General features: G+C 34.4%; 1 protein-coding gene and 3 long non-coding RNA genes across 4 annotated transcripts; all 4 read right to left on the reverse strand.

Moving 5' to 3' along the window:
* Positions 1–492: 492 nt before the first annotated feature.
* LOC149804636 (retinol-binding protein 4-B-like) lies at positions 493–14,484 on the reverse strand. The gene is made up of 6 exons (XM_089933141.1): positions 14,430–14,484; positions 13,883–13,932; positions 7,881–8,011; positions 7,003–7,097; positions 6,143–6,367; positions 493–4,631 (listed from the first exon to the last, which is right to left on the reverse strand). The coding sequence occupies exons 1-6, from the start codon at positions 14,482–14,484 to the stop codon at positions 4,519–4,521; spliced, it is 669 nt and encodes a 222-aa protein (XP_089789267.1). The 3' UTR covers positions 493–4,518.
* A 433-nt stretch (positions 14,485–14,917) lies between these two features.
* LOC149804637 (uncharacterized) lies at positions 14,918–17,138 on the reverse strand. Its single transcript, XR_016413975.1, has 4 exons — positions 17,026–17,138; positions 16,281–16,411; positions 15,631–15,731; positions 14,918–15,136 (listed from the first exon to the last, which is right to left on the reverse strand). It is a non-coding gene; the product is annotated as an uncharacterized LOC149804637 (long non-coding RNA).
* Positions 17,139–18,321: 1,183 nt separating this feature from the next.
* Positions 18,322–20,542, reverse strand: LOC149804638 (uncharacterized). The gene is made up of 4 exons (XR_016413976.1): positions 20,430–20,542; positions 19,685–19,815; positions 19,035–19,135; positions 18,322–18,540 (listed from the first exon to the last, which is right to left on the reverse strand). It is a non-coding gene; the product is annotated as an uncharacterized LOC149804638 (long non-coding RNA).
* A 1,220-nt stretch (positions 20,543–21,762) lies between these two features.
* Positions 21,763–23,983, reverse strand: LOC149804639 (uncharacterized). The gene is made up of 4 exons (XR_016413977.1): positions 23,871–23,983; positions 23,126–23,256; positions 22,476–22,576; positions 21,763–21,981 (listed from the first exon to the last, which is right to left on the reverse strand). It is a non-coding gene; the product is annotated as an uncharacterized LOC149804639 (long non-coding RNA).
* Between the last annotated feature and the right edge of the window lie 415 nt (positions 23,984–24,398).

The raw sequence follows: 24,398 nt of genomic DNA on the forward strand, positions 1-24,398 counted from the left end.
CATGGATTCAAAGAGAATCTGAATTGAGTTGGATATACATGGATTGCTTATTCATTCAGGAAGAAAACTATCATGAGATGCTTTGCTGATGTCTCATCATCACGATAATGCAATGTGACCTTGAGTCAGGTAGCTCTGCCAGCTCAAAACCATTACATCCGATGGGCTAACACATGAACACGTCGCCTAAATGCTATTTAAATAAACACATGAACACGTCGCCTAAATGCTATTTAAATAAACAAAATCCATATTCAATTTAAATTAAAATACAAATAATTACTGATTCAGGAAACAAACAGTTCTTTTGTAAGGATTTGTGTAGGAATAGGATGCATTCAGACAAAAATATAAATTACGTCACGAAGATATCAAATGTCAATAAATTTTAACATCTTCTAAGAGTCTGAGAAATCCCGAAAATAAGGAAAGTATGAAAACTACTGATTTGACAGTGAGCACTCTAATTAGACTACTCAAAAAAGTTAAAAATAAAACTTAGGTTGTTTTTAATAAGTTTCACTGATATAAAGATAGATGTTACATACATTGAATAATTATATATTGATAAAATAATATTTTAACCATAAAACATTTTTTACACACAGTTCTATACATATTTCGGTCACTTAATTATGCAAAAAAAGAAGATACAAAAAGGAAGAAAAAGAAGTAAAGTGAAATGCCCCTCTCTCTGTCTCTCTTTCTCTCTATATAAAGATAACATGTAGAAATATTAACATTTCTACAAAACAAATGAGACTATGCATATATCGGAATATTCATTCGCAAAACATGCACATACATACATACATACATACATACATACATACATACACATCAAGCCATATACATATAGATTTACACATACTTTTGCATATACACATATATGTTTCCAATAACATAGCTTATGACTCTGTTAACTGTTTGTACAATATCCATCTTTTGTCTAACTTTTCACATATACAGCTTCTATTTGAGCTTAATTTTAAAGTTGAAAACAACAATTGTATTGAAAAGGCGACAAACCTGGAATGTCTGTACTGAATCTGCTTTTATAAATATATTGTTTTGCAATTATAATTATTAGAATAATTATATCATCTGCTTGAGGTTTGTTATTTATTCATAAGATTATATTTTTTGTAAATTCAAATGTATTAGCATAACTTCTTGTACATTTTATCCATTGTAAAATATCATTTATAAAAATCTTGATTATGTGACAATCCCAAAATATATGGAAAATTATCTATGTATGTAAGATATAAAAAGAGCAGAGCTCGTTTTGGATAATTATATTTCTTTTGAGAAATGAATTCAGAGGCTAACGTTTATGTCATATTTTCAGCTTCATCCACTTAACATTAGTACAATGGCATATTTTAAACTGCCAAATTGAAACTTTTATTTTGTTATGGATGTCGATACTCCATTGTTTCCAAACAGGTTTTAATATATGCTTTTTCCGGTAATGGAATACGTTTCAATATTTATGAAAGGGGGGGCAGATATGAAGCGTAATTGATACTAAATTTACATTTATATGAATAAATGTGCTTTGAAAATCAATTCCATTAATACAAATAGTAAGTCTGTTTTAAAACTAACAAAACTCTAGGGACCATCCGCACTAATAAAATCATTCACAAATCTTGATACAAACTGTTTTTATCTTTTGCAATATAAGGATTAAACCATATCTGCATTTCGAAAACAAATTCAGCTGTCACAGATAATATTTCATTGATTTGATAAAATCAATTGCAAATAAGAAGATAATACCGTCGTTACATGCTTATAAGACGCATTCAATCGCAAACTATAGACTCCAATCTGCTGCGGAAGATCTGGATCTCTGTTATTTTCAGTTTGACTCGACTTATAAGCGAAGATATGCTTTCAATATTTGATACTGAAAAGCAAACGTTTCCATCAGACAATGTTACTAAGCAATGCGGTTGTCAACACATCCACAAACGTATATATGCCAATCATATTTAACCCACCCGTGTCCAGGATAACCCTGCACGGTAATATTATTTTGTTTTGATTTTGTCCATTGGCCAATGCCAAGTGTATATTTAGTTCGCTAGCAGCTTATTTGGATGGGTTTGGTAATGACCATAGAAGATGGTTAACTCTAGAGATAGCTGAACATTTTATCACAGTTATCCTGCCACATGGAGTAAAATACTTCTTATTCCACTGAATCAGCATGGTCTGAGTTTTACGAATTTTAGGTGGATAATTAAGAGTTGTAATATTTTCCAAGTAAGTTGAAAACTTTATACCCATAACAGAGAACTCAGTACAATCCTTATAAAGCTTATATTCTTGAAAGCGTTTATGTTGCTACCTGTTCAACTTTCTAGCCAAACTACCTGGTTTTTTTATATCTATACGAAGACGAGAGATATTCGAATATTTTATATAAAATATAAAGTAGACATTATATATTTTTCCGAATCATTCAGAGTAATCATTGTATCGTCAGCGTACATATAATAAAGATAGGTTTTATTACCTATTTAAATTCCCCATATATTTCATTGTTTTGTATTATTATGTGGTGTCAGGTCTCCACTCGCTTTGATAAATTATATGTGGATGGAGTGGATCCCACTGTGTACAGCCTTTTCTCGACACAAGCAAACTTCAGACTTGAACATTAAGAATTACAAAATATTTGATGCCTGGATAAGAAACGTTTACCTGAAGCAACTTTGATACATTTAGAAGTAAGATGGACCATCAGTTTGTAATATTCTGCATAGGTTTATCGATTTGCGGTATGCATATAATACCCTTTCTTTTGTAATGGAATATAGTTCACACCCAAAGTTAATGGCTCACACTAGAAACTGCCCAATATCTTTCAAGAAACATTTTATAAAGTTATATCGTGAATCCATCACACCCATGACGTTTTCATTTGACCTTTGTGCAGAGCGTTTGCAGCTTCGGTAAATGGCGTGGAATCATTTATAGATCGTATCTGTAAACATTTCATTATAGGGATGTTAAGGCAATTAAGTTGCAAGATCGACGTCTTCTGTTTTTATATATAGTTTCTCTGATAGAATATTTTAGTTGTTTCTTTATAAACGAAATGAATGAATTAGAAGATTATAGAAATTAATATTAGTTTGCTTTTTAATATTTGGAAATAATTAAATGCTTCAATCACAACATTGTCCAACAGGTAAAATGAGCCTTTGAAACAATAGTAAAGAGAAAAGAGCCAACTAAGAGACGTCATACAAGCTTGTTTGGATTCTTGGAAAAATACAGAGACCAAAAACAGACTGCTATTAAATATATGGAAAATTTGTTTATATTTATGTATGGATCTTTATATCTACAAATTCACAGTACATCACATATCTGTTAGTTATTCGGTTCATTCACTTTGAAAGTGCCGGTTGTGTAAAATTCACAGTACATCACATATATGTTGGTTATTTGGTTAATTCACTTTGAAAGTGCCGGTTGTGTAAAATTTGCAGTAAGACATCTGATGTACTGGAGATTTTATTTTAAAATATTGATGTAAAATACGTTTATAAAGCTAGAAATAACCCAGCAAAGGCGGAGTTTCTAATATTTGAATGTTTTTAAAATTTAATTGATACTTAAAGTGGTCTTTACACTGACACAGCCCATGTCATAAACGTATCCTTCTAATTTTCAATATATCAGTGGCACATGGAAAATTGTCAAACTTTTTTCAAAAAGAGCTGCAACAGCTAACCTGTCAATCACTAATGTTATTTTTTTAATTGTTTCTCTCTGCTAAATTTATTAACTATGTCATTTAACTTCCATAAATATGGTAGTTCCTTATGTGAGAAAGTATACCGATATGAAACGGGAATAGTTTGGCATGCTTTTATGAAAGTATGTCTTCAGACAGCTCAACGCCGTTTTTATGATCGATGTCAAACGTAGTTCACGATCACCTATATCACACCTATTCAACTAAGATCGTAAGAGACTTCACAGCATGCATGCAACAAGACCACATGTAAGAAATGCCAGAGCGAAGATTGGAGCTATGTTATACATCATTATTTGGCCTGAAATAAATAATTTATTGATAATTTTAGAAATAATTATCATAACAAGTGGGGAGTTAAACACTGAAGATGAGGACACATGAATCAAAAGTACATTCTAAGTTAAGGTATCAAAATACATGCATTAACCCGAAGAATCGACAGAGAGGCAAAGAATTAAGGCGATAAAATATAATATGCCCCATAATTGTTTACAGCTGCGATCCAGTCAAGACAAGTCATGTTTTGTAAAAATAAATTGAGGATACTATAAAATATAATCACACTGCATTAAAAATGAAACGATTATTTGCTAAATTGACAAATTAATTGGATTTAATTAAAGTGAATTACTCGCACAATTTAATATAAGCGATGCTTATAAAATTGATTTTTCGACTCGAAAAGGTTTTGCATTATTTCAAGCAAACCTGCTAACGCCAATATTTAAGCAATCACGTCAGGTAGGAAGACATCTTTTATAATCAATTATTTTCCCTTTAGGTTTTGTATATACACTTCGGCATACATGTACAGAACGTTTACTTGAGCTTGCGACTTTGGCACTGCAGTCTGAAACAAAAGCAAAATTCCTATTATGAAATATGTGGCGAATCCTTTGCTTTATGTGGAAAAAAAATATTTTAGGTTAATTTCCCAATAGCACCAGTTTTAGAAATACGCTCTGTTTTCACTCTTTCGTTATATTTATTGTTAGACCTAGGTATCACGAAACAATTTGTACTGCAGTATACCGCAGTATTTCTGAACATAGCGCGATAAGTACCACGGTGTACCCAATACTATTAGGGGCCAACAAATTAATGTTGTGGGACAGGGAACTAACAATTTTATTTTACATTTCCGTCTCTCAGAATTTCATAAAACTTGTTTTTACCTGCTTGCAATTGTTTTCTGTTATTGATAATGATTAAAGTTTTATTGCTAACTAGGACATAGTTACAATACCAAAAGACATTTAAAGACTTATTTAAGATAATATTTTTGTCGTACAAAATTTTAAAATGACTTTAATCTATCAGATAATTTTTACAGTTTAAACTTTTAAATGACAAACTGTATGTATTTATCAGCACTGTTGTCAGATGTGCCCCAGCATATCCCTTCCATTTGACAAGGACATACATTTAAGCACTCATCTTGTAACTCAATCTTGTATATATTGTTCTGTTTTGTTGCATAGCTACAAGTTGTTCAATTAAGAAAAAAAGGGGGTCGCCTAATACGGGATCTTAAACTTCTAAAAGAATCTATAATATAGGGTCGGTACCGATTTGAAAAGATGTAATTATATTTTTGAATTTTGTATTTTTTGTCAGAAAGCGAAGGTGTTCGTTACAGACTGCAAAGTTCGGTTTACAACTGTTTCAGCACCTTCTGTAATATGAATCGTCAGCAGTAACTTCAAAGTTAGAAGGGTCGAAAATAATTCGATATTCAGATGAAAATGTTTCTCTTTATATTTTAAATCAAATGCTCGAAAGCATTTAATGTTGGAGTTCGTGTTTTAAGAGACCTCATTGTTGGTCTAATATTTATCACCTCAGCATGTTTCGAATGTGAAATGAATATTTAATATTTTGAATATATTTATTTAATAATATTTGAAAACATTTTTAGCAAAAGATGACCAGTTACTGGGTGTTTTGTCCTGTTGGTTATTGACGATTTATGAAGCTCTTAAGCTAGCTATATTTGTTAATTAACATGTGCTTGGTATACTACTAACAATGTCTTGAACCCTTTCCATTTAATTTACATACATTTTTCAAATCAATGTTTTCTAAAGTTTGTACCTGTTATGTTACTTTGAATAAAAATAAATAACATAATATGTTCACATTTCTTTACTTCTTGAATTTAAATAAATGTAAACATTTAATGTAAACTTTAAATCTTATTTTTTTTTCTTTTGTTTTGGACCTGTTTACTTCTCTGGCTGCCTGCGTGCATGAATCTGCATTTGCATTTTTATTGATTGTAAGTTTCATTTACATTTCTCGTCGTCCCAGACAAGATGAATTTTCGGACATTTATTAGACCACTGTATGACATATGTTTACCTTTGATCTGCTGTGTGGCTGCAAACTTTGCTTCAGGCAAGCATAGATTCTTTATGGTTCCATTTACAATTGTCCATTGGTCAACCTTGAGCTGTGGAGTCCGGCTCAAGATCCATGAGTCCGGGGATGTACATTGGCCCCACGCATTTCGCTCCCGACAGCCATACACAACGGCGTACCCAGTATAATCAGTTATCATCACCCAGTAATCAGACACTACGGACGCTATTGTAAAGAAACTTGTGAAAATATAGAAATATGATTTAAAGAGACTAAATCATAAATGAACACTAAATATATTGACAAATCAAAATGATCGAGGACTAAATTGTTATAAAAAGTAAACAAATATTTATGTTTACAAAGAGAACCGTTAAAGGAAAGACTGAAAAATCCATTTCCCGATAAATCAAGGAGCAAGGACAAAACTGATTAAACGGAGGAAAAACAAGAAACTCGTGATAGGAACAGCTAAATGATACATTACGATGAGCATAAGTATGGGTGCACCGTGACACATAAACTTAAAGTGAATGTATGATTCAAGTTTGATTTGCAGCATTGTAAAATAGCATAAGACGAAATGACGACTGGAATGACGTTGCATTTCACATGGGCACTTAATATTAAACGAAAATATATTAAAAAAAGTAATGACAACAATTTTCAAAAATATGTGGTGATCATGTATCAAGTATACATGAATTGGTCACATGTTATAACCATCAAAGAAAGAAGATAAGAGAAATGGTTCTAGACGACAAAGAAATATAGACCCTGATATATACTGTGTGACAAATTATTAAATGCAAAGCACATTCGATACGATTTCTGGGAGATTTCATTAGCCATATATTTACTTGTCGCATTGACGTAAGAGGTCCTCCGGAGTTTACCAAGTGTACCTGTCGTCTCCAACAGCATCGTATAACTGAAGGGCAAATCTGCTGAATCCCTGTCAAGATTAAGAAATAAACAAGCCTTAAACATTTCTTACAATTTACAGAATAATGCCAACATCTAGTCCTATTCGTTTCTTGTGCGTAATTTTGGGCAAACTTTAAGTAAACATCCCGACAGATACGACGTAAGAATATAGCGCTCATGCACAATTTACTGTCTTTAAAACATTTTAGAAGATATAGAACTAGAAGGCATAACACCAGGATTTAAAAATATTCCTGAGTGCTCCCGCAAACGGTTTCGAAAACAGTGATTTGCGTATAATCATTACTTTTGCATTATATAACTGGCAATTTTCCAAAACTTCACTCAAGAATATAAGACTTTCCATATTCTTCACATGAGAATTAGGCAAATAAAGTCTAAGATATCCGCTGTTAAGACCCAAATTACAGAACAAGACTAACTTGAACGTGTGACTGTGGATAATGTCTCCGTAGTCGGGTATCCTTGTGGCATTTCAGTCATCCAATTCATTTGCTTACTTTCATCCAAAACATCCATCATGAAGCACTACTATTTGCAATGAGTGTAATACTGCCTTGGAGTCCCCATAAGTAAAAGAAGCATCGCAATCGTGCTGCTCGCAAATTTCCAGTTTTAGTAAAGTTCACGTCAGAAAACGCATTCGTTAAGCCCGCAATGACCTGTATAATTTTAAAAAATTAATTTCTTCAATGCTTTTAGTAAATATTATTGCTTATAATATTCTTGGTTTTTATTCTGACATGCGAAAATGCACCATGTTGCATCATTGCCGTTTCGTATGTTTTACCTTCCATTGACATAGGCTGTAACAGATCCATTATTGTTGTAGACATAGTTGTGTGTGCAATCCTCGAAAGGTTTTTCCGGACAGATGTAGGACTTCGGCACCCATTTTTGTTCATACCATTTGCCGAGGTACTGCATAATAAATACAAAATTTAATAAAAGTATAACGAAAGTCTAATTGCAATGTACGAGATGATAACACCTCATGGGTTTCTGAAGTGCGAACAAGTCCTATATTTGTATCCAATCATTGAAGAAAAGACTGGGTCCGTTCCCACTGAGATAACTGCTATTAAGCAGAAAGGTGTCTATTAAGGCTGACCATTAGGGAAAAATTTATACGAAGCGTGGGAGGGGACAGATTGAAAAATACTTGTTCGTAATAAATTGTCTTTAAAAATGTTGCGTATACACAAAATATAACACACAACAAACAAGAATTTTTCAAGTTCGTTGTATTATTTTGGTGTGGGCTTTACGCATTGTTTCAGCACAATATGGGTTATACATGTCGGCCAGTATATCTGGTGGAGGAAGACCCGAGAAAATATTTCTTCTTCTTCTTTTTCTTTTTGCATCCCAACGCACCCCCAGTTTAACAAGCCGCCGTTATGGCATACACCAGCACGGAGAACGGATGAGTACCACATGCGTTTAATTCCTATTTGAAAATCTATATCCAGGTGGAGAATGAAAACAATTCCTTGAAGCGAACGAGAAAAATGATATCAGACACTTAATAGAAGTGAGAGAGTCGCAACTATAGGGATCATTGCTCTAGGCAGAATTAAAGGCGAAAGTACCTTATATGTCGAAAGTAAAGGGTTTGCAAAATGTTGGGCAGGAACAATTCTTACCAATTCCCCAAAATGGAGATTAGTTATTACCACAAGATCTATGGCCATGGGGGGGGGGGATTGCTTAAGATCGAACTGGCTGTATATATTCGCAGAGTAATAGAGCGAAGCTATACTACTATTCATGTATCAGGTCTTCCGATTGGAATACGAACCAAAGTTTGTTGTTGTTGTTGTTGTTGTTGTGGGGTTTAACGCCATTTTTCAGCACACGATAGGCTATGCATGTCGGCAAGTATTGATGGTGATATGAAGAACCCGGGAAAACCCCGGGAAGAACCACCGACCCACGAGAAGCTTCCTCACATGCCCACATTGGCCGAATCCTAGACTCGAACCCATGCAGAAAGAGGTGAGATGGCAGTGATCCGTAACGGACAGCGCTTTAGACCACTCGGCCACTCGGGGCCCTAAAGTGTTTTGATTGACAAAATAGAGCTGAAGTTTAATATCACAGTCTATGATCACATGCTAAAAGCTTAATATTCCTATCCAGAGATTATAAACTTAGTTCAACTACTGCATACACCGAAGGTATGAAACCAGAAATCCTGCAGTTCTTTTTCTGCACAACAATGCATCACCAATCTCTGTGCACATATAAAATAGACACAAATACCGATCGCTGAAATGGATCACAAAGCATTCTCACATACACACGTTGACTGAGTCAGAGACTCAAACCCACCCGGACAGAGGTGAGATGTCAACATTCTGCATAGGTGAACGGATAAGATCACTCGATCACTCACCACAGTGTTACGAAAGTTAATGGATCGTTTACTGAAATGAATGAATGGCGTCTAATAGACATTTCCAGCAATCGTTTAATTTTCTATGTCTGAAGAAAACACTTGTATTAATTTTATATTTAATACTTACTTCAGAGCGGCAATAATGAACCTACATCCTGCTAGATAGCTGATTTGTTATTGAAAGAATTATGGGGAAAATGATACAACACTTAATGCAGAGCTGGTGTTTCAAAGGGAAAACAAGTGCGCTTTGCTGAAACTATGGCGTAAAGAGCTCTATGAGAAAACTGTTGAGTATTGATGTATGCATACGGCAGACTTGAGCAGATGATATAGTCGACGATTGATGGAAATGTGGTACTGCAACATGGACCATTTAACGAATATGTGTGGGTTTGGTCGCAACAATCCAGCAAGAAGCACGAGGATTGTAAAACAACAAAGAAACATTATAATAAAGGGATTCAGGAATTATAGGCAATCATACATATTTATTTAGAGAATTGTTTACGCTTCATGTAAAGCTTAAGATACGTACTGTATTATGTTTACTATCACTCGCGGAAAGAGCTGCGTCAAAGACGGCAGATGACAACCCATAGTGAATATGATGTGGCGCTGTATGCACTACTGCTGACTAGGAATCGTCAGCAAGCCTAAAGAACCGTTCTCTTTCACATGTGCACGATTAAATCTCTAGAACTGGTGTGTGGGGAAAACCTGATGAGCATTGTGTTATTCATATTGCAAAATTTGGATAAGAATACAGAATCTACCAATGTTTGAAGTGAGGGACGGAACTTGGATAGATTATAAGATACATGTGAGTTGTGGTGATAATAATACCCCAAATGATATGAAGAGAGCAGAAAAAACCATTTTCCTAAAGTCGTTTATGAGCTTCCGTCAGGGTATAAATCAGCTAGAGAATACCGATTATACGTATAACACTTATTATTAATACAACAAAATAAAATCTATGTCGAGAATTGTTCTGTTATTATAACACTTGACACAGCGAAGCACTATGTCTGAAAATCACAAAATTGAATGAGCTGCTCCTGAGAGGGCAGACTACCGAGAGTGACTAAGAAGCGATGGTTGGGCTATATAGCGTAAGTGCTCTTTAACCATTCTACCCCCACACCTCAAGACATCTACAGCTATCTGACTTTGTGTAGCGGCAGGGTAGAACCAACAGTGTTGTTGTGAAAGACTATCGTGCGTACATGATATCCTGTGAAGCGAGCTTAGAGATCTTGATTGGCTCAGGTTTAACTCCTTCATTATGGCACAGCTGGAGAAAGTCATACGTGGCCTAGAAAAGATTTATGATACATAAGCTGAGATGGCAATCACAAATGTGACAATCGGTTTTGTAGCGACGCCGTAGCTTATCTACGCATCGATGAAATCGAGCAGCGGCTTGCCCAAACTAACGACATCATACCTATAAACATAAACAATTACATCGTACATGAGGCATCTGGCTTGGCATTTCACATATGTCCAAGCGCTTGACTTTAGAATGTCGCAGTACCATCCATTCTGTGGTCAAAGCAGCTTTCCAAGGCCTATATTTATACCGCAACGGCCTGTTATTAATGTGAAAAACACCGACGATCGCTGTTTCGAGTTAGCTATTCTGTCGGCTCTATACCCAGCAGACGATATACATGTTCACAGGCCAGGTTAGAACCAACTGCACCTGAGTGAGCTTGACATTATACGCACGGACTCTCCTGTTAAGGTTAGTGACATTGTCATGTTTGAGCGACGCAACGAAACTAACCAGGTTAATTGTCTTTGTTTGAAAAAATGGCCTTGACTTGATCGGTCATGTATTGTGGACCCATTACTGCTTGTCAGTACAACAGGGGCCGAAGTTGAAACCGCAGAGAACAAAAGCCAATATGTCTCGACAAAAGACCCATCATATGATATACCAACATATTACGCCTCCAATGCCTACACATCTTAAGCCAGTCTGTCTCACACTCTAGTGCTAGTGTGACCGTAACGAAGCAGCTCAGAACATTCTAGTCTTTTAGAATCGTTACTGATTGATGGATATCTCATATATCATCTATGAGGATTTCGAAGCACTAAGCTTGACACTGGAAGGCCGTGTCGGCAATCAAAATAAAAGCATCCCAAAGAAAATCTATGACTAGTCTCCGTGTAGCTTTATTTATGTATCTGTTGCTGTAAAGTTTATGAAGCATCCGTGTTATGCTGGTCTTACGACTCTGGGACTAAAATGATTAGGTACATAGAAGCGAGACAAGACGAGACCTGAGAGACGCTCTGAAATCCTGCGGAGGTGGTGTTTATGAAGAGGTTTCAGGAAGGGATAGACTGCCATATATGTGGCTGAGAACTCTGAAAACTAGAGCTATATAACCAGAATATGCCACACAGCTGCTCATTCAGTATGCAATATCAAGCTATTCATCTACCTAATTAAAAAATGTGCCCGTTATGATTTGTAAACTACAATGTCCACTGGGGATAGCCTCAATGGAAAAGATTAGCCAAAACAAGCAATCACAAAACCTGCGAACAGACTTCAAACTGCATGTAATTTTTGCGAGCGTGTTGGCGGGCGTGTTGAAGGCTGCCATTATTGGCACTAACAACATTAAGAAAACAATGCTTTTTGTACACTTTATCACTGCCATACACTACCGCGGAAGGTTAGAATCGCGTGATGGCATATAATCGAATCCTCCCACCCAATTGAATCAATTCAATTTTTATATTGTGCTATTCATTGAGAATTATAATATCCCTATGCACATATATCCAAATTTTCTGCTTTACAAAATTCTGATAAGCTGAAACTTTCTTAAGTTCAGAGGCTGAACAATAACGTATTTGTACGAAAAGTATAACTAAGTATTAAACGCGGTGGATGGCGTTGACACTACACTGACAAACTATATCTCTGAGAATTGGTGTAGCGGGGACTGGAATACAGTCTACTATTATCACTGCTTCCCATCTGTCCCCATTGCGACTGACCATGACGTTACCACTTTTAGCTGCTACCTGCTAAAAAGCACGACAAAACTCTCCGTGCTAGCCGAGAAAAAAAACAACACAATTTCGGAACATATATCTGAGAATAATTTTAGTTCATCCTGGATCAAGCCGAGAAGTATAAAATCACAAGGACCAAGGCACGGACTGAAGAAAATAAAAATTAGAAGGGTTACTAATGGAATAGTTGGATTTCGAACGAGGCATATCCCCAGCGCATCACTACCATATGATAAACCGTCCTCACCTTAATGTGTCCGTTTTAAATGCAGACTAGTATACACTCTGGAGTTATCAGAGGATTTAACGGCTCACATTTATACGGCAACCACGGCGGCATGCACTGAAAGTACCATCGACTTTCGCTGACTCACGAGAATAGAAAAATGGCGCGTCCCGTTGTATGGAATTATGTGGCTTATCTTAATTGCCGGAAGACAGCACACCTCCCAGTGGACTGATATTCGATTACTAGAATGCATAGGGTATCCACTAACTGATTAGAATATATAATTTTCTGGACTACACACTGTAGGTTTCTCAACATGTTATGCAGCTCCAAGTGCCGTCGCCATCCCTCAGTACGTTTTTTTATATATCTGATTCAGCAAGCCATCAGTATTAATATCAGCACCTTTGTATATTCCCTCAGTTAATATAAATTCCAGCCACACAAAGATAAGCGTTCATACTATTGAGACAACTTCAGCGACAGAAACGTGTGAATAATGAAGCAATCCGTACACATTTTAAGTCAGGAGTATTAAAAATATGGCACATTTACAAACGTAAAATTAAATTTATCGATTTTACCTAGTAGTAATGACATGTAAGACCCCGATTTCAATTTGAAAAGTTATCCGTCAACACATATTAATTACACTAATAATAATCAAATGCAATCAAAATGCAGAGTAAACGGTATGTTCCTACCTAAAATAAGTAAGATATACATTAACAAGCACAAAACACGTGGGATTACGGGTTGCACTTCAGAACATTACATCTAGAAAAGATAAATATTCAATTATACAAAAGATAAATAACACTGAGAATTGAATGGGGAGCAAGTTTAAACATGCTGAGAAGTTGCCAAGAAAAAAATATTTTTACCAAAATAATGAAAGGCATCAATTACTGATGCATGATAATAATAATAATAATAATAATAATAATAATAAAATAGTAATAATAATAATAATAATAATAACAACAACAACAACAACAACAACAATAATAAGAACAATAATAATAATAATTCACATGATGATCAAAACGTATAAAAACAACAGAAAAATTCGGGAGGAGAATTCTCTTCTTAAAGATATCGTGATAGCACATTTACTCACCGAGTTGATATTCAGATTTCGCTGGACTTGGAATGACTGAACAAAACAATCTGTAATAGATTTAATGCAAAACTGAAAATAACAAGCAGAGTATAATACGATATTAAAAATATGCATCGAACTTGAAAATATAGTTCAAAACTTTATGCACTCAGGTTTCCTTCTACAAAGAGTCAATATCAATTTAAAAGCAGAATAGAGATAAAAATAAAATAAAGTAAAAAAGAAGTATTTACTGATCAGTTTGTTTAAACTCTGCTCAAATACTAATTATTATTTGATATGAACAAAACAATGACACTATGCATCTCATAAGAACATCAACAATTCATCATCTCTGATTACTCAGCAAATGGTTGTAGAAGAAATAAACAACCCCTTCTCATTAAAAAATCTAACGATTACAATTATAAGAATGGAAAAATTATGAAGTTTACGTACCAACTGTACACTCTGAAACGAATATATATGCAAAAATTACCAAAACTAAAATGTCCATTCTGCCACGGAAGATAATATGAAGATACTACATAGTAATCAACATTACCACATAAAACAGAGTTCCTTTTCATACTCCTGCTGGTACTATGACGTATTAGCATTATATAGTCCATAAAAAATACGTACGCCTATTTCAGCTCCAGCCAAACCCAAATAAAATTTGAATTCAAGCATGGACATTCCATTGAAGACATACAAACCGATCTTCAAGAAAATGTCTCAAACAACTCACGAGACATAAATAGCATATAATTATTTAAAAAAGAGAGAAAGACAGAGGACCCATTCAACAAAGCCCACGTTTCGGTAACACGCAATGAGACCTCATAATCCAAAGAGATTATGACGATATATTAAACAATACAGAGTAATTATGGATAGACAGCAATAAACAAATGTTGCCATTTATCTCCGCTATGCTTTCTTATGGTTAGTACAGCGAAGAAATTTTAAAAACTACAGTAGGAGTCTCGTAATAAGTCTGAAAGTGTGTAAAATATACGAAAATAATTATGCACATGTACTTACCGTTCTTTTGTTGGGTATCGAGGTAGCTTGAATAGCTGACACAGACGGCCTGCATGGAATTATTTACCAGTGCCCAATAACTATCAGGGAGAGAAGGGGTTCTACTCCACACCCAGGAATCCTGGTGTGTACACTGTCCCTGATTATTCCGCTTCTCACAGCCGTATATGAAGGCATAGTTATCATAGTCCGTATTCACCACCCAATAGTCTATAACATCTGAGTCTGGAAAATAGCAATAATAATAAGCAGAAGAAGAATTTTGCCTGCAGACAGTTTAAACAGGACACAGGTGGTGAGTGAAAGCTATTTTAAAATTGATAGTAATTAATAAGAATTCGGTATATATTAAATTAACGCAAACCATTACTATATTTGAATATCTGAAGATTTCATATGGTTTAGAATCTTTCATACCAGGTAATAAGAATGAGCACAACACTGTATAAAAAAATGATTATTAGTGATAGTCGTGATTTCCTACATTATAAACGTACCAAAACGTAAGTGAAGACTGTAGGCACGAATGAGTCCTTGGCAACTTCTTTGTTCTTAAATATTATTAATAATGTTTATATAGAAAAATTAACTTTAGCATAAGTTTCCTTCAAGAACCAAACTCGAACGAAACCAAAAGCGCTCCTAAGTTGATTCCAGTGCATGCATATTTGTCGATGTTGAGGTTTAGTATCAAAATCATTCATTCAATAGGAACTTACATGATTGATTCCAATATCTTGTGTATCTGAACTTTCCAGGAACTGTTGTTTGTTGCAGCAGGGCCACATAATGAAAACACATACTGATGTTTTCCGGGGATCTGCAAGTGTGTAAACGGAGGAAAACAGCTAAATCACAGGAGATTTTAAGGTTTCTGTTTTTCTGTTTCAAGCTGTGATAAGAATGTGGTCTATCCGGTACCGGGAAGTTTGAAGAGTGTGATTTATTGACATCAGGTGTAACCAAGCATCGAAATTACAAAAGGATCATGGATACAATTTTTGCTTTCTTTAATAAATACGCTTTTTTCAGTTCACATAGATATTATTAATTCATTCCTGTTTCAATTGATCGTCAGATACAGTTTTCCTTCTTTCCTCCGACTTTTTCATTTATAAAATCTCATTCTAGAGGAAATTTATAAATAACTCACCCATTTCGCAATTAAACATGCAATAATAATGATCATACACGCTGCCAACATGTACCTGATTATTAAGGAAAGATTTTATACCTTGCGTCTGAAACTAGTCTGCTATGCCCTTTCAAACGATTGCGAGAAAACAACCGTTCGTGGTATATATGGAAGCAAGAGTAAAACGACGTATACATGTATCGATAAATGACAGATTTAAAGGCTATTTGATACCTTCCGCTGGCAAATACAGTGACCGAGCTATTTGGGTTGAGTACATAGTAGTGAGTATAATCTTGAAACAATTCGCTTGGAGGTATATAATTCTCAGCAAGCCACTTCTGTTCATACCACTTCCCAACGTACTGCAATTAAGAAAGAATAAAATAAATGAGACGAATAACAATTTACCTTAACACAATTTTCCAATCAGAAAATTCTGGGCCTTTCTCAACACGTCAAGAGAAAAACCATGGACTAAATTCTCGCTACTGAGAGTATATTAGGAACTACGTTTCTATATTAAGGATATTATGGAAGCGGAAGGACACAAAGTCACAATCAAAACACTGATAAACAAATATTTGTTTTCAAGACAGTCGTATAATTTTAATACTTGTCTTGTATAGAATGCAGTAAGTAATCGCTTTACGCTTCTGAGGTCCATGGATCAACTGGTATTGTTAACATTGACAATGTTAGCGGTAGAATATAGTCTTTCTGGTAGTCTCTTATTATATGACAAGAAATCGCATTTCTTTCCCCGTCAGGACCGCGTTTTCCACCGTCATAAATACCGTCAAAATTAGGTATGGAAATCAGTTTTTAATCTTTAATAATAATAATAATAATAATAATAATAATAACAATAATCCATAAAATGTGTATGTGATGAAAATATTAACCACGCAAGAAAACCGTAATATCAAGGATGGGATAATATTTATATATAACGTTTCTCTTCCACACATATACCCACCTTGTTGATGTTGAAATTTGGTTGGACTTGGAATGACTGAACAAAACAATCTGTAAAGGATTTATGTGTATTGCATTACCTGATCAATTGAAAAGAAGAAAGTGTCAAAGCAACATGGGAATTGTATATCAAACTTGAAACTGATAGCTTAAAATCTTCGATTCCTTCTACACTATAATTAGTATTTAATTCCAGAAAGGTTCACTATCAATATTAGGACAAAACAAAGCTTCAATATCAATTTAAGAGGAAAAGAGAGATGAAAAGAAAATCAAGTCAATATAATTTCTTTACTGATGAGTTTGTTTAGCATTTCTTTAAAACTGCTAATATATTGAGGTTCCTATAATGTGACTAAAACAATGTTGACTTTGTATCAATCTCATGAGATAGGACAGTCACAATACATGAAATCGGTAGGATGATATCTGATTACTCGGTGAGTAATGGTAGAAAATTGCACAACGCCTACCCATTTCAATAATCTAACGACTGAAAATTATAAGAATGGAAAGGTCATCAAGGCTACTTACCCACTGTACACTCTGAAACGAATATATATATATATATATATATATATATATATATATATATATATATATATATATATATATATATATATATAAACAGCGAGAGAGAGAGATAACAAAGGAAATCATGAAATCACATTTAATGTGGGTGGTGCGGAGGACTGAATACAGCAATGTGTCCCCTAATTGAATTTTTCATTATATCCAAAATTTTCAATAATGAAACGTCCTTTTCCTTCCAGGTAGATATTATGATGTTACTACTACTAGAGTTACTATTATTATTACTGCTGGTACTGCAAAGTATTAGCATTACTATTTCCGCTACCAATACCCGTGTCTATTCCTGCCCTCACCCGGTCCACACGAAATTTGAGTTCAAGTGTGGCCATTCTATTGTACACATCAAAGGCAGGCTTTAAGAAAATGTCTCAAACAGCTAACGAGACATGAATAGCACACTCTTATTAACTCAGGGGCAGAGGAACTATTCAATCAAATCCAATTTTTCTACAGAACGCATTGCCTTATCATGATACAAATAAAGGCAATGTTTAGTAAAGATATATCAGACAGTACGGAGTAATTATGTATAGACAGCAATAAAGAAATGTTACCATTTATCTCCGCTATGCTTTCTTATAGTTAGTACTGCCAAGAACCTTTAAAACATACAACAGAGATCAGTTTACATTAGGAATCTGATAATACGTCTGGAAGTTTGTAAAAGAAATGAAAATAATTATGCACATGTACTTACCGTTCTTTTGTTGGGTATCGAGGTAGCTGGAATAGCTGACACAGACGGCCTGCATGGAATTATTTACCAGTGCCCAATAACTATCAGGGAGAGAAGGGGTTCTACTCCACACCCAGGAATCCTGGTGTGTACACTGTCCCTGATTATTCCGCTTCTCACAACCGTATATGAAGGCATAGTTATCATAGTCCGTATTCACCACCCAATAGTCTATAACATCTGAGTCTGGAAAATAGCAATAATAATAAGCAGAAGAAGAGTTTTGCCTGCAGACAGTTTAAACAGGACACAGGTGGTGAGTGAAAGCTATTTTAAAATTGATAGTAATTAATAAGAATTCGGTATATATTAAATTAACGCAAACCATTACTATATTTGAATATCTGAAGATTTCATATGGTTTAGAATCTTTCATACCAGGTAATAAGAATGAGCACAACACTGTATAAAAAAATGATTATTAGTGATAGTCGTGATTTCCTACATTATAAACGTACCAAAACGTAAGTGAAGACTGTAGGCACGAATGAGTCCTTGGCAACTTCTTTGTTCTTAAATATTATTAATAATGTTTATATAGAAAAATTAACTTTAGCATAAGTTTCCTTCAAGAACCAAACTCGAACGAAACCAAAAGCGCTCCTAAGTTGATTCCAGTGCATGCATATTTGTCGATGTTGAGGTTTAGTATCAAAATCATTCATTCAATAGGAACTTACATGATTGATTCCAATATCTTGTGTATCTGAACTTTCCAGGAACTGTTGTTTGTTGCAGCAGGGCCACATAATGAAAACACATACTGATGTTTTCCGGGGATCTGCAAGTGTGTAAACGGAGGAAAACAGCTAAATCACAGGAGATTTTAAGGTTTCTGTTTTTCTGTTTCAAGCTGTGATAAGAATGTGGTCTATCCGGTACCGGGAAGTTTGAAGAGTGTGATTTATTGACATCAGGTGTAACCAAGCATCGAAATTACAAAAGGATCATGGATACAATTTTTGCTTTCTTTAATAAATACGCTTTTTTCAGTTCACATAGATATTATTAATTCATTCCTGTTTCAATTGATCGTCAGATACAGTTTTCCTTCTTTCCTCCGACTTTTTCATTTATAACATCTCATTCTAGAGGAAATTTATAAATAACTCACCCATTTCGCAATTAAACATGCAATAATAATGATCATACACGCTGCCAACATGTACCTGATTATTAAGGAAAGATTTTATACCTTGCGTCTGAAACTAGTCTGCTATGCCCTTTCAAACGATTGCGAGAAAACAACCGTTCGTGGTATATATGGAAGCAAGAGTAAAACGACGTATACATGTATCGATAAATGACAGATTTAAAGGCTATTTGATACCTTCCGCTGGCAAATACAGTGACCGAGCTATTTGGGTTGAGTACATAGTAGTGAGTATAATCTTGAAACAATTCGCTTGGAGGTATATAATTCTCAGCAAGCCACTTCTGTTCATACCACTTCCCAACGTACTGCAATTAAGAAAGAATAAAATAAATGAGACGAATAACAATTTACCTTAACACAATTTTCCAATCAGAAAATTCTGGGCCTTTCTCAACACGTCAAGAGAAAAACCATGGACTAAATTCTCGCTACTGAGAGTATATTAGGAACTACGTTTCTATATTAAGGATATTATGGAAGCGGAAGGACACAAAGTCACAATCAAAACACTGATAAACAAATATTTGTTTTCAAGACAGTCGTATAATTTTAATACTTGTCTTGTATAGAATGCAGTAAGTAATCGCTTTACGCTTCTGAGGTCCATGGATCAACTGGTATTGTTAACATTGACAATGTTAGCGGTAGAATATAGTCTTTCTGGTAGTCTCTTATTATATGACAAGAAATCGCATTTCTTTCCCCGTCAGGACCGCGTTTTCCACCGTCATAAATACCGTCAAAATTAGGTATGGAAATCAGTTTTTAATCTTTAATAATAATAATAATAATAATAATAATAATAACAATAATCCATAAAATGTGTATGTGATGAAAATATTAACCACGCAAGAAAACCGTAATATCAAGGATGGGATAATATTTATATATAACGTTTCTCTTCCACACATATACCCACCTTGTTGATGTTGAAATTTGGTTGGACTTGGAATGACTGAACAAAACAATCTGTAAAGGATTTATGTGTATTGCATTACCTGATCAATTGAAAAGAAGAAAGTGTCAAAGCAACATGGGAATTGTATATCAAACTTGAAACTGATAGCTTAAAATCTTCGATTCCTTCTACACTATAATTAGTATTTAATTCCAGAAAGGTTCACTATCAATATTAGGACAAAACAAAGCTTCAATATCAATTTAAGAGGAAAAGAGAGATGAAAAGAAAATCAAGTCAATATAATTTCTTTACTGATGAGTTTGTTTAGCATTTCTTTAAAACTGCTAATATATTGAGGTTCCTATAATGTGACTAAAACAATGTTGACTTTGTATCAATCTCATGAGATAGGACAGTCACAATACATGAAATCGGTAGGATGATATCTGATTACTCGGTGAGTAATGGTAGAAAATTGCACAACGCCTACCCATTTCAATAATCTAACGACTGAAAATTATAAGAATGGAAAGGTCATCAAGGCTACTTACCCACTGTACACTCTGAAACGAATATATATATATATATATATATATATATATATATATATATATATATATATATATATATATATATATATATATATATATATATATATATATATATAAACAGTGAGAGAGAGGGAGAGAGATAACAAAGAACAAAGGAAATCATGAAATCACATTTAATGTGGGTGGTGCGGAGGACTGAATACAGCAATGTGTCCCCTAATTGAATTTTTCATTATATCCAAAATTTTCAATAATGAAACGTCCTTTTCCTTCCAGGTAGATATTATGATGTTACTACTACTAGAGTTACTATTATTATTACTGCTGGTACTGCAAAGTATTAGCATTACTATTTCCACTACCAATACCCGTGTCTATTCCTGCCCTCACCCGGTCCACACGAACTTTGAGTTCAAGTGTGGCCATTCTATTGTACACATCAAAGGCAGGCTTTAAGAAAATGTCTCAAACAGCTAACGAGACATGAATAGCACACTCTTATTAACTCAGGGGCAGAGGAACTATTCAATCAAATCCAATTTTTCTACAGAACGCATTGCCTTATCATGATACAAATAGAGGCAATGTTTAGTAAAGATATATCAGACGGTACGGAGTAATTATGTATAGACAGCAATAAAGAAATGTTACCATTTATCTCCGCTATGCTTTCTTATAGTTAGTACGGCCAAGAACCTTTAAAACATACAACAGAGATCAGTTTACATTAGGAATCTGATAATACGTCTGGAAGTTTGTAAAAGAAATGAAAATAATTATGCACATGTACTTACCGTTCTTTTGTTGGGTATCGAGGTAGCTGGAATAGCTGACACAGACGGCCTGCATGGAATTATTTACCAGTGCCCAATAACTATCAGGAAGAGAAGGGGTTCTACTCCACACCCAGGAATCCTGGTGTGTACACTGTCCCTGATTATTCCGCTTCTCACAGCCGTATATGAAGGCATAGTTATCATAGTCCGTATTCACCACCCAATAGTCTATAACATCTGAGTCTGGAAAATAGCAATAATAATAAGCAGAAGAAGAATTTTGCCTGCAAACAGTTTAAACAGGACACAGGTGGTGAGTGAAAGCTATTTTAAAATTGATAGTAATTAATAAGAATTCGGTATATATTAAATTAACGCAAACCATTACTATATTTGAATATCTGAAGATTTCATATGGTTTAGAATCTTTCATACCAGGTAATAAGAATGAGCACAACACTGTATAAAAAAATGATTATTAGTGATAGTCGTGATTTCCTACATTATAAACGTACCAAAACGTAAGTGAAGACTGTAGGCACGAATGAGTCCTTGGCAACTTCTTTGTTCTTAAATATTATTAATATTGTTTATATAGAAAAATTAACTTTAGCATAAGTTTCCTTCAAGAACCAAACTCGAACGAAACCAAAAGCGCTCCTAAGTTGATTCCAGTGCATGCATATTTGTCGATGTTGAGGTTTAGTATCAAAATCATTCATTCAATAGGAACTTACATGATTGATTCCAATATCTTGTGTATCTGAACTTTCCAGGAACTGTTGTTTGTTGCAGCAGGGCCACATAATGAAAACACATACTGATGTTTTCCGGGGATCTGCAAGTGTGTAAACGGAGGAAAACAGCTAAATCACAGGAGATTTTAAGGTTTCTGTTTTTCTGTTTCAAGCTGTGATAAGAATGTGGTCTATCCGGTACCGGGAAGTTTGAAGAGTGTGATTTATTGACATCAGGTGTAACCAAGCATCGAAATTACAAAAGGATCATGGATACAATTTTTGCTTTCTTTAATAAATACACTTTTTTTCAGTTCACATAGATATTATTAATTCATTCCTGTTTCAATTGATCGTCAGATACAGTTTTCCTTCTTTCCTCCGACCTTTTCATTTATAAAATCTCATTCTAGATGAAATTTATAAATAACTCATCCATTTCGCAATTAAACATGCAATAATAATGATCATACACGCTGCCAACATGTACCGATTATTAAGGAAAGATTTTATACCTTGCGTCTGAAACTAGTCTGCTATGCCCTTTCAAACGATTGCGAGAAAACAACCGTTCGTGGTATATATGGAAGCAAGAGTAAAACGACGTATACATGTATCGATAAATGACAGATTTAAAGGCTATTTGATACCTTCCGCTGGCAAATACAGTGACCGAGCTATTTGGGTTGAGTACATAGTAGTGAGTATAATCTTGAAACAATTCGCTTGGAGGTATATAATTCTCAGCAAGCCACTTCTGTTCATACCACTTCCCAACGTACTGCAATTAAGAAAGAATAAAATAAATGAGACGAATAACAATTTACCTTAACACAATTTTCCAATCAGAAAATTCTGGGCCTTTCTCAACACGTCAAGAGAAAAACCATGGACTAAATTCTCGCTACTGAGAGTATATTAGGAACTACGTTTCTATATTAAGGATATTATGGAAGCGGAAGGACACAAAGTCACAATCAAAACACTGATAAACAAATATTTGTTTTCAAGACAGTCGTATAATTTTAATACTTGTCTTGTATAGAATGCAGTAAGTTATCGCTTTACGCTTCTGAGGTCCATGGATCAACTGGTATTGTTAACATTGACAATGTTAGCGGTAGAATATAGTCTTTCTGGTAGTCTCTTATTATATGACAAGAAATCGCATTTCTTTCCCCGTCAGGACCGCGTTTTCCACCGTCATAAATACCGTCAAAATTAGGTATGGAAATCAGTTTTTAATCTTTAATAATAATAATAATAATAATAATAATAATAACAATAATCCAAAAAATGTGTATGTGATGAAAATATTAACCACGCAAGAAAACCGTAATATCAAGGATGGGATAATATTTATATATAACGTTTCTCTTCCACACATATACCCACCTTGTTGATGTTGAAATTTGGTTGGACTTGGAATGACTGAACAAAACAATCTGTAAAGGATTTATGTGTATTGCATTACCTGATCAATTGAAAAGAAGAAAGTGTCAAAGCAACATGGGAATTGTATATCAAACTTGAAACTGATAGCTTAAAATCTTCGATTCCTTCTACACTATAATTAGTATTTAATTCCAGAAAGGTTCACTATCAATATTAGGACAAAACAAAGCTTCAATATCAATTTAAGAGGAAAAGAGAGATGAAAAGAAAATCAAGTCAATATAATTTCTTTACTGATGAGTTTGTGTAGCATTTCTTTAAAACTGCTAAGATATTGAGGTTCCTATAATGTGACTAAAAATATGTTGACTTTGTATCAATCTCATGAGATAGGACAGTCACAATACATCATATCGGTAGGTTGATATCTGATTACTCGGTGAGTAATGGTAGAAATGCACAACGCCTTCTCATTTCAATAATCTAACGATTGAAAATTATAAGAATGGAAAGGTCATGAAGGCTACT

This window comes from Sinohyriopsis cumingii, chromosome 2 (genome assembly GCF_028554795.1).
Source record: "Sinohyriopsis cumingii isolate HCF-2022 chromosome 2, ASM2855479v2, whole genome shotgun sequence".
Taxonomy (NCBI): Eukaryota; Metazoa; Mollusca; class Bivalvia; order Unionida; family Unionidae; genus Sinohyriopsis; species Sinohyriopsis cumingii.